Genomic DNA, 12,405 nt, shown 5'->3' on the forward strand with positions numbered 1-12,405 from the left:
AGTAGACAAAAATTGAGGAATAGAAATAATCTAGACAAGTATCAATTAAAGTTTGTATAATATAAAGTTTGTATAATATATATATATATATATATATATATATATATGTATTTAAATAAATAGAACCATTTTTTCTTACTAAAAAATTCTATATTATACTATCTATTGTATTTGGAATTTAAAAATGAATATTTATTGTTGATAAATACTTACAATAGAACCTATCTTTTAACATGAAAATGTGATTCAAAAAATAAGAATGTTTTACTATTTGTATACAAGGAATGGATTGAATTAATTTCACAAGTATTCTAGTATTTGCTTATAATTAGATGTTATTCAATTAAATTTTTTATTGTTTTAGATATTAAAATTTAAATTCACAAATTTCTTTTCTTTTTAATATTACCAATTTTTTTAAACATTTAATAGATTTTTGGCAGTACTCATTTATTAGATTTTAAATTATTGGTGAAGTAGTATTTATAGAAAGTTTAAATTTTTTTGCTTGATTCTACTATTTTTTGTATAATCTTCTAATTGATGTTAAGCACATATATAATATAGCCCTTATATTGACATATTTGTTAATTATCTATTAAACAAAACCAATCCAACCATTCTACTATTAATTTCTACAATTGATATTTTGATAGATGTAATCCTATAATGACAAAGGGACTAACAAAAATGAAAATTTTACTCAACCAATAAAAAAGCTTTGTATCATAATGGTCAAATCATAAATTGACAAAAAGAGCAAATTAGTTATGTTTTATTTTAGTTGGTATAATAACAATGCAAATACTTAAGTTAGAACATAGAACATCCACCATGAAGAAGTGCCAAAGGAGTTTGAACCTCAAACTACAATTGGTGACATGTAAAGAATTTTGCCCTAAAAGTATTAACAATCTCTTGAAAATCTGCAATAGTTGCAAATCTATTCTTATTTCTACCAAGTAAATAGACACATACGTGAAGGGAAATAGCAGAATTGGTTGCTCAGGCAGGCATTGAGAGGGGAGGAGAGCAAGCAAAGTGCCATAAAGAGTTCATCATGGGGCCAGCCATTCTGGTGCCGGCTACTTGCTCCATCGGCACCGCTGCTTCCAAGGCCTGCATCTCCTCCTCAGTGAGATGCACGCCCACAGCACCCACATTCGACTCCAGATTCGCCACCTTTGTGGTTCCAGGGATGGGGACTGCAAGCCCTGCACCCTTGTGCATCACCCACGCCAAGGCCAGCTGATTCGTTGTGCACTTCTTCTGCTCGGCAAGCTTTGCAACGCACTCCAACAGGTGCTTGTTCTTGTCTAGATTCTCCTTTTGGAAAAAAGGGACCGCCAGCTGCACCACCACTTTGCTTAAGTCAGTATTAGCTCCGTTGTGTCTGTTGTTGAGGAGCGGGGAGGACGTGACATGTCATGAGGACCTTTCTTAACAGGTACTGAAAGGAGAACACAAAAGGGTCGTTACCTTGAACTTGATAATATTACTACTACTACTAAGATTAAGAATAATACAATGCACGGTGGTTATACTTGTGTCGTATAATTGAGTGGTTGACCCTCCGGAAGAGGGAATTGATCGACTACCTTCCGGATGTCATTGTCGGCGAGCTCCTCATGCTTGATGCCAGCAAAGAAGCCTCGTCCAAGGGGGCCGTAAGGCACAATGCCAATACCTAATTCTCTGCACGAAGGCAACGATGACAATGCATCTAACGTCAGTTCAAGCAGGACAATGAACCGCGGCCAGTGAACCGTTACACATGTTCAGAGTTCTCTCTACCTGTACAATCTTGAGAACTTCAGCAATCTGTATCAATGGAATAAACATGTATCAATGGTATAAACATGATTTAACGTTTGAAGATATCTATGTGGGCATGACGCATCAATCACTGTCGGTTTCTGTTTCTGTGAACTTGTAAGGTTGCACTGCGTGCCAGCAGGTATTATTGCTTGATGTGAACATGAATCACTGATGTGCGAAGCAAAAATCTGTCAACCTTTCACTGACAAAAACAACTACATGCGGTCACAGGCATTGCAGTAAAAATACAGCTAGTGGTGCTTGGTGGGCTCGAAATACCTGCAAGTTGGAATGATACCATTCTCCACGTCTCGAACCCACAGAGACCACTCTATCTGGACAGCGGTGATGGGGTGCACCGCGTGGGCGCGTCGAATTTCAGAGGGTGACGCTTCTGAAAGTCCAAGATACTTCACTTTTCCTTCCTCCACCAGCTTCTTCATCTCCCCAACCTGTTTTGCAACATCAACAAGCAACACAACACGCAAGCTGATGGTATTATCCTGGCATTTGGGGTTCGAAAACCTTTCTCATCGCACAAAAAAAAGAATGCGCTTAACAACCCACACTTCTTTATATCCTACTTCTTCTTGTTCTTCTACGGTGGCTTCAGCATCCAACAACACATTGCCACGCATGCAACACAGCACCAAGTATGAAACACTCACCGTTACTTCAATTGGAGTCTTAGTATCCACACGATGCTGGTAATACAAATCAATACAATCGATGCCCAACCGCTTGAGGCTTGCCTCGCAAGATGCACGCACGTGCTCTGGATCCCCACGGATTCCTCGTCTTCCATCGGGGTACGTAACGAGACCGAATTTAGTTGCGATCTGCACCTTATCACGAATGCCGCTTAACGCCTGCACAACCAACAATTTTTCACGACTCAATCTGTATGATTCGTAATAAACTGAACAAGAAAGCATTAGACAAAATGTCGGATTAGAAGACCTAAATTTAGTAAAAAGAAGAACTTGTTGAGACGCGAAAAACTTCTTACTCAGATCTGTATCGACGCAATACGCAACAGCCATTTATAAACGCTCCGGCAGAGCATCACCAATACCCCACGAAATGGGTAGCGGTCCAATGCCTAAGAAAAGTACCCAAACCATAAAAATAAAAATAAAAATGAAATTTGAATGTAGCTATTTATTGGAGTCATGGTCGATTAACCACCACCCTCCATTCTAGGCTGCAAGGTTAAGAAAGGCAAAGGAATGCGTCACGTTACCTTGCCGACCAACATTTCGTTAGTGTGCGGACCATAGACATCCGCAGTGTCGAAGAGCGTGACACCCAAATCCACGGCGTGTCTGATGAGCTTCACCATCTCGGCTTCATCCTTGGGAGGTCCATAGAAGGACGACATGCCCATGCATCCCAACCCAAGGGCCGAAACTTCAAGACCTTGCGAACCCAACTTCACTCGAGGGATGGCAGGCAGGGAGGAGGTCGTCATTGCTTCCGGATTCAACAGTTCTCAAGCTCTTAGAAACTAGGATTCTGCCCTGTCGAGACAATGAACGGGTACGCGTCAGAGGAGCAAGAGGTGTTGGATGGGGCTATGGGAATTAGGCTTTGAAGGGCTACAGGTGAAAGATACCGGAGTCTACCTTACACACCGAACGTCAACTGGAACAATCATTAGCGATTGAGGAATTCGCTGTGGTGGGCTCCTAAAGCGGACACCTGCTTTTGACTTCGAGATGGCCACAGAGCGATCACACTCTACAATCAGAATTTTCAAAATTCCATATCCATCAATTGTTCTGCTTCCCATTAGAATTCTGACACAAACTCGAACATTCTCGTGAGAAGATCTCATAAAACAGGGAAAAAACGGCGATCCTGCACGTCGAGTCATCAAACAAGGCAGCCAACCGTCAACATGGGTCTGCTCAGCCATTGAATGTCAAACCTCTGACTGGAAGTGACTCTGCTGAGATTAGAGTGTGGTGGGCCACCAGCTTGACCGTGAGCACGACGACCCGATCTTGTGTGTCCGCGAAGGAGTCCGCAAAGGAGTCGGAGCTTTTCAGATACAGACTACGAGTTTGCACAAGCAATCTCTGCCGGAGCAAAATGGTGTCTGAGGTGAAATGAAAGCAGGGATCCATACCCAAAACCTGCACAGTCCTGAGAAATTTCCAGAAGAATTATGGACAGAAGACGACGAGAACAAAAGCATCGGCATTTGATGTTGCTGCTGGTCCAGAGCTTCTAGAATCCGGCAACATGGTTTGCCTGCCTACCATGGACAGCGATCCAGCCTCGGTGAGCTCATCAAGCAATTTGAGCTTTGCAAGTGGACGTTGAAACTGCCCTGTCACCATGAGTGAACCACCAGAATTTGTAAATGATTAACTGCAAAAGAATTAATTGGTCAAAAGTTGCAACTCTCAAAGTTTGTGATTGGTTAGGAATTGAAAAGTTTCACTTGGTTTTATGTTTGGAAAAATTAGATGAATAGTTGAGATGGAATGTTTTTATTTTTTTATTCATGGTATGAATAGTGATGTTTTTTTTTAGAATAGTGTTGTTCTTTAATCCATCTCGAAGAAGGAACTTTTACAAAAATTTGAGAAGTTGCATATGAAATTACTAAAAACATGCATTATATATATATATATATATATATATATATTTCTATTTTTAATTTTTTTGAAGTTAATATATTAGCTCATATATTTTTAAATTACAATAGAAAAATGATTTAATCTATTTTATAAGCTCTTTTTTACTTTATACTACATTTAAAGGGTATTATTAATGCTATTATAATTTTTGCTATTCCCACCACAATCCAATGCCACATACTAGCACAGCTTTGCATTTCATGTAATATCCATCACTATCATAGCCCAACTCAAGGCAATTGTAGAAGATGACAAAACGTTTTTACACAATTGCACAACTTGAAACCAAGTTCTTCTTCTACATGTAGGCTTTCAAAGCATAACAACTTTTAAAGGTGTTGCCAAACTCTATGAGAAAGTTACATCGTGTTAAAAGTTGTGAAGAGAGTTGTGGATGCATTGCATACGAGAGAAGCATTCAAGAAGAGTATTTAAGTGCAGAATACAAAATTGTGAGGTATTGAGCGTTGAAAGGTGGCAGGTTGTAGTCACAATAGTAAAAATTGTGGTAGCACTAGCAATATCATATCCAAAAGCTAGATTTCAGATAGAGAGTTTTTTTTTTACCAAGTTAGGACCTTTATTGGACTTTTTTTATATTGAACATGTGTGTCATTAGATAATATTTTATTGGGCGCTTGTCTTTTAAACAACCAAATAAAATAATTTGTTTATAAGTTTAATTAACTAAACTTTCGTACAATCTTAGAGTTAAAAAAAAAAAAAAGTACCCAGCTAGTACATAGTATTATTAGATGAATAGAAAATCTAAATGGTTCCCTAGATTAAAACATTTTAGACATTCAACCCTTAATCGTGCTTAATTACCCAAAAATTATTTGTAATTTTTTCAAACCATAAACAATTGGTTGCCTTGTTTCCCATCATTGAGCTATGTGGATGAATGACAATAGATGAAGTAAAAAGATCCCAAAGCAAGTTGGGTAACTGTTCTGTTCTGCAAAATGGCACAATCCACCTCTCATAAATAACGATTCACTGCAAGTTGATGCATTCTGCGAGGTAAAATACATCAAAAAACTCAATCCTGATGCAGCAGTGATGTAGAAATTGGGGGAAACTTGTGATAGCTTCGTTGTGTAACAAATTAAGGTTGACAACATACCGAAGTGATATTGAAAATTCTTAGCGTTGATATTGAAAACATTTGTTGATTGAAACATATATAAATGAACAAATAAGATGGATGGTAAATAAACAATAAAGATAAATTAGAAGTCATTGACCTAACACAATTTTCAAATTCTGACACAAGATCAAGACCGTCGCACCATGTTTTCGATCAATAATTTGTGAATGTAAAAAACTATTTGGTTATTAGTGACTCTAAAGTAAATTAATGTCAATACAACACAGCATAGTATTTTCCATGCTTGTGCAAATTTACTCACCCAAAAATTCTCTGTTGTAATTTGCAATGAGCCCGGATAAACAATTGAGCTTGTTCAGGAGAGCTCAGCATTTGCCGAGTTGGAACTGGAAATGCAATGTCATGCAGCAGAAGAGGGATTCTACATCTAAAATATTTTACAGTCATAAAAAGAGATATTCGGAGCACTCTAAATCACTCAAGGATGAGATCTTCCACTAATCCAGCAGCCACGAAGTTAAACGCCAAGTGTACTAGAAGTAAGAGCAGACCACCACTGCATGAGTAACCTTCTAGACAAAAATATACAATGATGTTACAAGCTGTCAAAAGGCGTCAGCTCACAAGCGCCAGTCTTTGCTTTACCGGCCACTTGTCTCTGAACAAAACTCTACAATTAAGTACAGAGGTGCAGATGATAGTTCACCTGAGGATTTGACATTTCTTTGCACCTCTTCACTAATATCTTACTAATCTATTTTCTCAACATCACGTACTTGAGTTTTATCGACGCATAAAGCCGAGACTATACTTCAGCCCTAGCTAGAGGTAGTATATTCTGATGACTATTCATATGGAGCAACCATATTATGAGGCCTGTGGATACTTGCCTGATAGACCTCCAGCCTCGAGAGAGCATCAATCAGAGCGTTTCGCAGTTCAGGGTTTTGAGTAACAACAGTTGATCGAGTCATATTCTCCAGTCTCGTACGCACCATGGCTTGTGCAAGAGCAGCATGGTCGGGGGCGTTCACTGACAAGCAACACAGGAGCATTAAGGCCTTCTTCTGAGTGTTGGGATCTTGATTTGTCAGCCAGGAAACCAACAACTGCGCCCCGTTCAGCTCCAAAATTGTTCTCGAGTGCTCTACGTGGTGGTAATTCTTGGGGTGGACAAATTTGTACAAGGCAAAAGCTGCTTCTGCTGCGACTTTAGGGTCGAGTGTTTTCAAGGCCTTGGTGATAGGACCAATGATCCTCACAATAGGAGCAGAGAAGGTGCGTGCCAAGCATCCAATTGCAACCAAACAAGGCTCCTGCCAAATCAACAAATTGTGCACGTGACCGTATAAAAAATGAGTGGACTTGATTGCCACCGGAGTTCAAAGTATTCCTTTAAAAAGTACTCTTAATATTTCATAGTGCAGGAGAAGTCATTTGATAAGCGTTTCTCAGTAAAAATAAATAAATGAAATTATAGATGTATATGAACGGGCAGTCAATGGGGACCCCACCTGAACCACCGGTTCTCCAGATTCGATGACGCGAATCAGTTGATCGACCACGGCTTTTGCAGCTGGTGCAGTTGTTTTGAAGGCTGCCTTTCGAATCTCTGAACTCTTTTCAGCTGATGAGCAGATTGCCATCACTGCATTTATGGAGTTAACCTGCACTTCACCTTTTCCTGTTTCGATCAGCTTGGCAAAACACAAGAGAGCCCGAGTATCCGTAATTAACTTACTGTTTTTGACGTTGTTCTGCGCCAGCTTCCATATCGCCCGAGCCACTTGTACTTTCAGCCGCAATTTCGTCTCTGGATCCTCGTTGTCCCTACTGCTCTTGCTGGTAGTGCGCAGGGAAGAAGGAAAAGATTCAGTTCTTGCGTTTTCTCCTGGGCTGCTCCATGCCTCGGTACCGTAGTTTCGTGGCTCCACGGAAACAGGTTGCACCTTGGCAGAGCTACGATAAGAAGAATCAACTCTTGGTCTGACTGGTGGCTTGCCAGCTGACCCTTGAGGATGTTCCATGGTGTTCTTTATGACGTTATAAAGCCCAGCTTTGTTAGAGTCATTCTTGTTAGAATCATCGACCTCGTGCGCCAGCAGATATACTAATAAGCGGATCCCACCGGCAGCTGCACATTCATTTTGGGACTCTTCGTCCCGATCACAAAACTCTGAGAGCGCCCATGCCACCATGGCCTGTTAGAATAGCAAGTTCATATGTTAATCTTGATCCTTGTGTGATGATGGAGCTCATGAATCTGTCAGAGATGATAAACACACAAGCTGCTAACTGCAGAACATAGTCAGACAGTAATGAGCAACAAAGCTTGTTAAATTAACACAACTCGCGGGACACCAGTAGACACCAACTACTTCTAGCGAACAAGGAGGAACATGCAGTGAAGGTATGATTCTGTGCTCTAACCTGTACTTTCATGGACGCATGGCCCAGAATTTGGGCAAACACGGATGTTGCACTCTCCATACGCATCTTCTGCACACGCTCGCGATCACTTGCTAAGCAACCCAACGCTCTAGCAGACTCTTCTTGCCCAGCCACAGTTCCCTCTCTGAGCAGACGCAATAATGGTGCAACACCACCTTCTTCCACGATGATCTTGGCACTCCGATCATCTTTAGCAAGGTCAGCAAGGCAAGATGCCCCTTGCGCCCTTTCATCATCATTGCCAACATGCACAATTGAAATATGCTCCCAAACCAAAGCCAGAATAGGGTCAGTTGAAGCTATTGGAGGCATCCCTATGAGTGCTGGGCGGTCCTCTCCGCTTGCAGATACGCTAAGCAGCCATTGCACATCTACAACAGAATTCTCTAAATGCTGGTTTAGCCTCCTAAAATCAGAGGCGTTCGTGATTGTGATGACTCTCCTCAGCATTCCACTCCTCGTACATTTCTTCACAAGGATAGAGGCTTTCTGTAATGTTTTTTCGACATCCACCACAATCCGTCGAGTTGGACTTTCATAGAGACCTACTGAACTCGTGGTTGCAAACCGTGCAGCCTGCCGCAGGAGCCTCCCGAGAGCATCAACTTTCCTACTCACCTCTGCACACTCCTGTTTGAATGACTCGGCTTTCTCAACACTTTTCCTGACCTGATCTGTCAACCCTATTGGCACCTTCAGCATATCCTCAATTTTAGGCTCATTGTGAACTGTTTTGAACTGCATTCTCGGGTCCATTTCTCAGACGTTTCCCCAACCTCTGCACAGGATAATACCAGGAAGATGGTCACGGATATTGTGATGAGACCCTGGTATGAAGGTAAGTATATCGTTCAAATGGGACTAACTACTTATTGGATTCATCCCTTTCTTTAACTCCCTTTCCATGCAACAGAGCCTTGATGCAACGTTGTAAATAGCACATATAGAAGAAAAAAAGTAGTAGAAGCTAAGTACGATACGTGTTTATCTACTAAGACGAGTAGCAGAATTTTAAAAAGTGCAAAGAGACACAACAGGTCCCAACCAAAGAAATGTAATGAATTCCTCCCCCTGGTAAGTGATACAAAACAGCTTCGCTAGTGTGTAGGATATCAAAAATTATATAGATCCTTCATTTGTCGGGAAAATAAACAAACAAACAAATCAAAACACAGAATAAACAAATTTCTGACAGAAGCGGTGCCCCAATTACGCTGGGAGATCCACTTAACAAGATCATAAAACGCCATTCCAAGCGTCTCTAAAATTGCGGCCAGGCACACTGCAAGACAACTACAAAGAGAAAATAAATAAAAAATAAAAAAATAAAAAAAGAGCACCAGATAGTTGGAAAGGAAAACAGGAAACACGAAATACAATCAAGGTACATACCAGATAAAGAACTGATCAACCTCAATCTGTAAACCCGCAAACTAATCACATCCTCTTTTCGCGCATTCATTCCCTGTCACATACGCATCGTCCGCCATGGTTCTGACAAAATTCCCACCACCGCCAACACGGTACAGGTGCTCTCAACACTCGCACACAAACTCCAACCCAATCTGTCTATCTACCCTCCAACTCACCGTCACTCCAGAGCTGTCGATATTACAACACGAGAAAACAACAAAGGTCATTTCTTAAGTCGTTCACAACGCAACTATCACCAGATTACTGCGACTCCCCACCCTCACGAAATTCATCGCCGAGGCCCTAAACAAGCCCCCAGACCATGTACAGACACACCTCAGTGCATCCCCACAATCTCTTAACCTAACAGGCGCTTCTTCTTTGATCAGCGAGCTTGAGAATTGGGCTTGGATTTCAATCCAAGACCAGACCTTTCACACAACCCAGAGTTCAGAGACGAAGAAGAAGTGGGTGAGGAAGCTGCTGCGACAGTGGTCAAGAGGGAAGAATGCCAGGAAAGTAAGCGAAGGAGACAGACAGAGACTGAGGTGACAGACACTCTAAAGCTGGTACAGCAGGGCACAGAAGCCCATGACAACGATCAGGGCATGCTCCTCGTCCACCACTACCGCCGCCGATGACGATACCCTCCCTGGTTCATACCCTCAGGTCATCGGTCAGATATGATTACAGTTATCAATCTATAATCATAGGTGGGTATAAGCCACACATAGATAGCAATCTCTAAAGGGGTCTTTCTGGATGGTTCCATTATTTGGCTCCTTGCTCGATTGTCGTGGAGGGTAGTTTTCACACAGGCAGTCTGGAGGGAGGAAGATATTTCGTCGTTGTTGTTGTTGCCAACTTGCACGTTTTTGTCTGTAGCTTTTGGTATTTTATTGTGCTACAAATTTCTTTCTTTATTCATTTTAATCTTTGATTCTTTTGGAGAAATAGAATTAATTTTTAATTTTTATTAGAACGTTTAACATTTCATGTGCAATATATATATATATATATATATATATTAAATATGTTTTATATATTTTTATTATACATATATATATATATATATATATATATGCATGTCAAATAATACTTATGAAGAATGGTCAAGGTATACCAGTTTAGGTTACAGGCTTGTCATATTTATTTTCAGTCAAGCTTAAAACTTCAAGCATTCTTGAAGTAACAAGGTTGGACTTAATGCTTCATACTCACATAAATAATTTCTACAGCATTTTATATCATCTGCGCTAAACATTGGAATTGCAAATACAAATCTTTTTAATATTTTAATTTCAAAATGTTAAATAAAAGAAAAAAAAACACATTGATATTATTTTATAAATCAAATGAGTTCTGATTTAATTTCAAGTTTACGTCTTTTTCAAAAGATATATATATATATATATATATATATATCTGTATGTATTAATCATTTAAACCAGTATTTCATGTGATTAAAAGCACCATTTTCATGTCAAAAAGACTTAATAATTATTGTAGTATTTCTTCAATTTATATTTGGTGTTTACATTTTGATATACAGTTTGTGGATTTGCAAATTCAAGATTTATTTTCAAAGAATTTTGGTAGTCATTATTCATAACATATTATGTAATGGCTACCATGAAACACACTATTTAAAAGGTAAATGCACACAATGTCACTAATTAATATACAGAGTAATATGAGTAATAATGAATATGAGAATTGTATCATTTGCACCAATCAAATTAAATTTACAAAACAAGATGTGAAAATCCAAAACCTTATTTCAACTTTTTTTAAACCTGTATATTTTGATTTTTTTTTTTTTTTTTTTGGGAAAGGTTCAGATCAACTCATACAACTCAAACAAGCAAATGCCTGTCAGTTTTACATGTAATGATCTTACAATTAAATCTACATCATTCCCTTTTATTCAAAACATAATAGAGTATTTGCTCAGCAGTTGCTTCGTTTAATTTACCGCAGGTATCAGTTCAATATCTAAGAAGAGAAAGACAAAAGAAGAAATGAAAACATGTACAAGTTCTAGAATCAAAACTCACAACTTTCGGTGTGTTTTAGAATCCTGATTATTTCATGAAACTCTGGCCGCTGAGACTGGTCTTGGTGCCAACAACTTGTGATCAGCTTCTTCATCCACAGCTCCACATCATCAGGTAATGTGGGTCTAAGCCCACGTATGACAAGATCATAGCCCTCTTGTGTCGGTAGCAATCCTTCACTCTCGAATGGAAGCAACCCTGTCAAAACCTCATAACACACCATGCCAAAACTGTAAACATCTGCAGCCTTTGCGAACGAAATTGCTGGCATGCTGCTATTGCCGTTTTTGGCTGCCAACATCCGATCCTTGGTGGCCAACAGTATCTCAGGTGCTCTCCAAAACGTTGTTCTTAAAACACCCACTGAACATTCATAATCGGCTACCCTGCAAACGTACTCGGTTTCTTCTCTGTCAGTTCTCAATATGAGGATATTCGCAGCCTTCAGGCCTCTGTGCAGAATGTCGTCTTTGTGCAGATTGGCCATGTTTTTAGAAAAGGTGAGCATGATCTTCAAAGGGTGTTGAAATGGTGGTTCCTGATTCTGCTTCTCCTGGTTTTCTAGGTCAATGAGCTGCCGCAAATCGCCCCAGTACTTCCACATCACAAATCCAAACCTTCCATCGTCAAAGAGTATTATGTCTGTTATGGGTCCACAAATGGTACCGACCACCGGCCGCTTGAACATAGCCAAGGGCCATTGCTTCTGCAGGTCCTGCACCAGAAATCCTCGCTTGAACACTTTGAACGCCATCTCATTGCAGTCCCCGTTCGAATACATGATACTGCCTTCGAAAATCTCGGCCTGCCCTCCCTCAGCAATTTTTTTACCGACCTCGTATTTCCCACCCCAGTCATCCTTCTCCAGAAACCAACCCCACAGTGGATGCCGCTTCAAATGCTCCAT

The 12,405-nt window shown here is 40.1% G+C and overlaps 3 protein-coding genes across 5 annotated transcripts; all 3 read right to left on the reverse strand.

The window, feature by feature from the left end:
* Window positions 1–747: 747 nt before the first annotated feature.
* LOC112279284 (putative aldo-keto reductase 2) lies at window positions 748–3,983 on the reverse strand. Of its 2 annotated transcripts, XM_024513561.3 has the most exons (6): window positions 3,444–3,983; window positions 3,062–3,338; window positions 2,487–2,687; window positions 2,098–2,270; window positions 1,599–1,695; window positions 748–1,350 (listed from the first exon to the last, which is right to left on the reverse strand). In XM_024513561.3, the coding sequence occupies exons 2-6, from the start codon at window positions 3,287–3,289 to the stop codon at window positions 1,006–1,008; spliced, it is 1,044 nt and encodes a 347-aa protein (XP_024369329.1). In that variant the 5' UTR covers window positions 3,290–3,338; window positions 3,444–3,983; the 3' UTR covers window positions 748–1,005. The 2 variants fall into 2 exon arrangements, with proteins under 2 accessions (XP_024369329.1, XP_024369327.1); XM_024513559.3 differs by lacking the exon at window positions 3,444–3,983 and having other exon boundaries at window positions 3,062–3,384.
* Window positions 3,984–6,108: 2,125 nt separating this feature from the next.
* On the reverse strand, window positions 6,109–10,018 carry LOC112279900 (uncharacterized). 2 transcript variants are annotated; one of them, XM_090249245.1, is made up of 5 exons: window positions 9,421–9,828; window positions 9,261–9,321; window positions 8,008–8,806; window positions 7,092–7,778; window positions 6,109–6,893 (listed from the first exon to the last, which is right to left on the reverse strand). In XM_090249245.1, exons 3-5 carry the CDS (start codon window positions 8,782–8,784, stop codon window positions 6,423–6,425), a joined length of 1,935 nt encoding a protein of 644 aa, XP_090105371.1. In that variant the 5' UTR covers window positions 8,785–8,806; window positions 9,261–9,321; window positions 9,421–9,828; the 3' UTR covers window positions 6,109–6,422. The 2 variants fall into 2 exon arrangements, with proteins under 2 accessions (XP_090105371.1, XP_024370407.1); XM_024514639.3 differs by lacking the exon at window positions 9,261–9,321 and having other exon boundaries at window positions 9,421–10,018.
* Window positions 10,019–11,487: 1,469 nt separating this feature from the next.
* LOC112279873 (serine/threonine-protein kinase STY46) lies at window positions 11,488–12,405 on the reverse strand. Its single transcript, XM_024514604.2, has one exon. The coding sequence runs from the start codon at window positions 12,403–12,405 to the stop codon at window positions 11,488–11,490; it is 918 nt and encodes a 305-aa protein (XP_024370372.2).

This window comes from Physcomitrium patens, chromosome 3 (genome assembly GCF_059467195.1).
Source record: "Physcomitrium patens ecotype Gransden chromosome 3, ASM5946719v1, whole genome shotgun sequence".
Classification (NCBI taxonomy): Eukaryota; Viridiplantae; Streptophyta; class Bryopsida; order Funariales; family Funariaceae; genus Physcomitrium; species Physcomitrium patens.

Excerpts from the sequence above, each read along its gene's own strand:
- LOC112279284 (XM_024513561.3), bottom strand. The coding sequence starts at position 3,289 with ATGACGACCTCCTCCCTGCCTGCCATCCCTCGAGTGAAGTTGGGTTCG. Across the intron at positions 1,696-2,097 it reads GGTATCATTCCAACTTGCAG|AGAATTAGGTATTGGCATTG; the intron begins GTATTTCGAGCC and ends GCCTTCGTGCAG. Across the intron at positions 1,351-1,598 it reads CCGACAATGACATCCGGAAG|CTGGCGGTCCCTTTTTTCCA; the intron begins GTAGTCGATCAA and ends GTGGTGGTGCAG.
- LOC112279900 (XM_024514639.3), bottom strand. The coding sequence starts at position 8,784 with ATGGACCCGAGAATGCAGTTCAAAACAGTTCACAATGAGCCTAAAATT. Across the intron at positions 7,779-8,007 it reads ATGCGTCCATGAAAGTACAG|GCCATGGTGGCATGGGCGCT; the intron begins GTTAGAGCACAG and ends CTATTCTAACAG. Across the intron at positions 6,894-7,091 it reads CTGGAGAACCGGTGGTTCAG|GAGCCTTGTTTGGTTGCAAT; the intron begins GTGGGGTCCCCA and ends TTGATTTGGCAG.
- LOC112279873 (XM_024514604.2), bottom strand. The coding sequence starts at position 12,405 with ATGGAGCATTTGAAGCGGCATCCACTGTGGGGTTGGTTTCTGGAGAAG.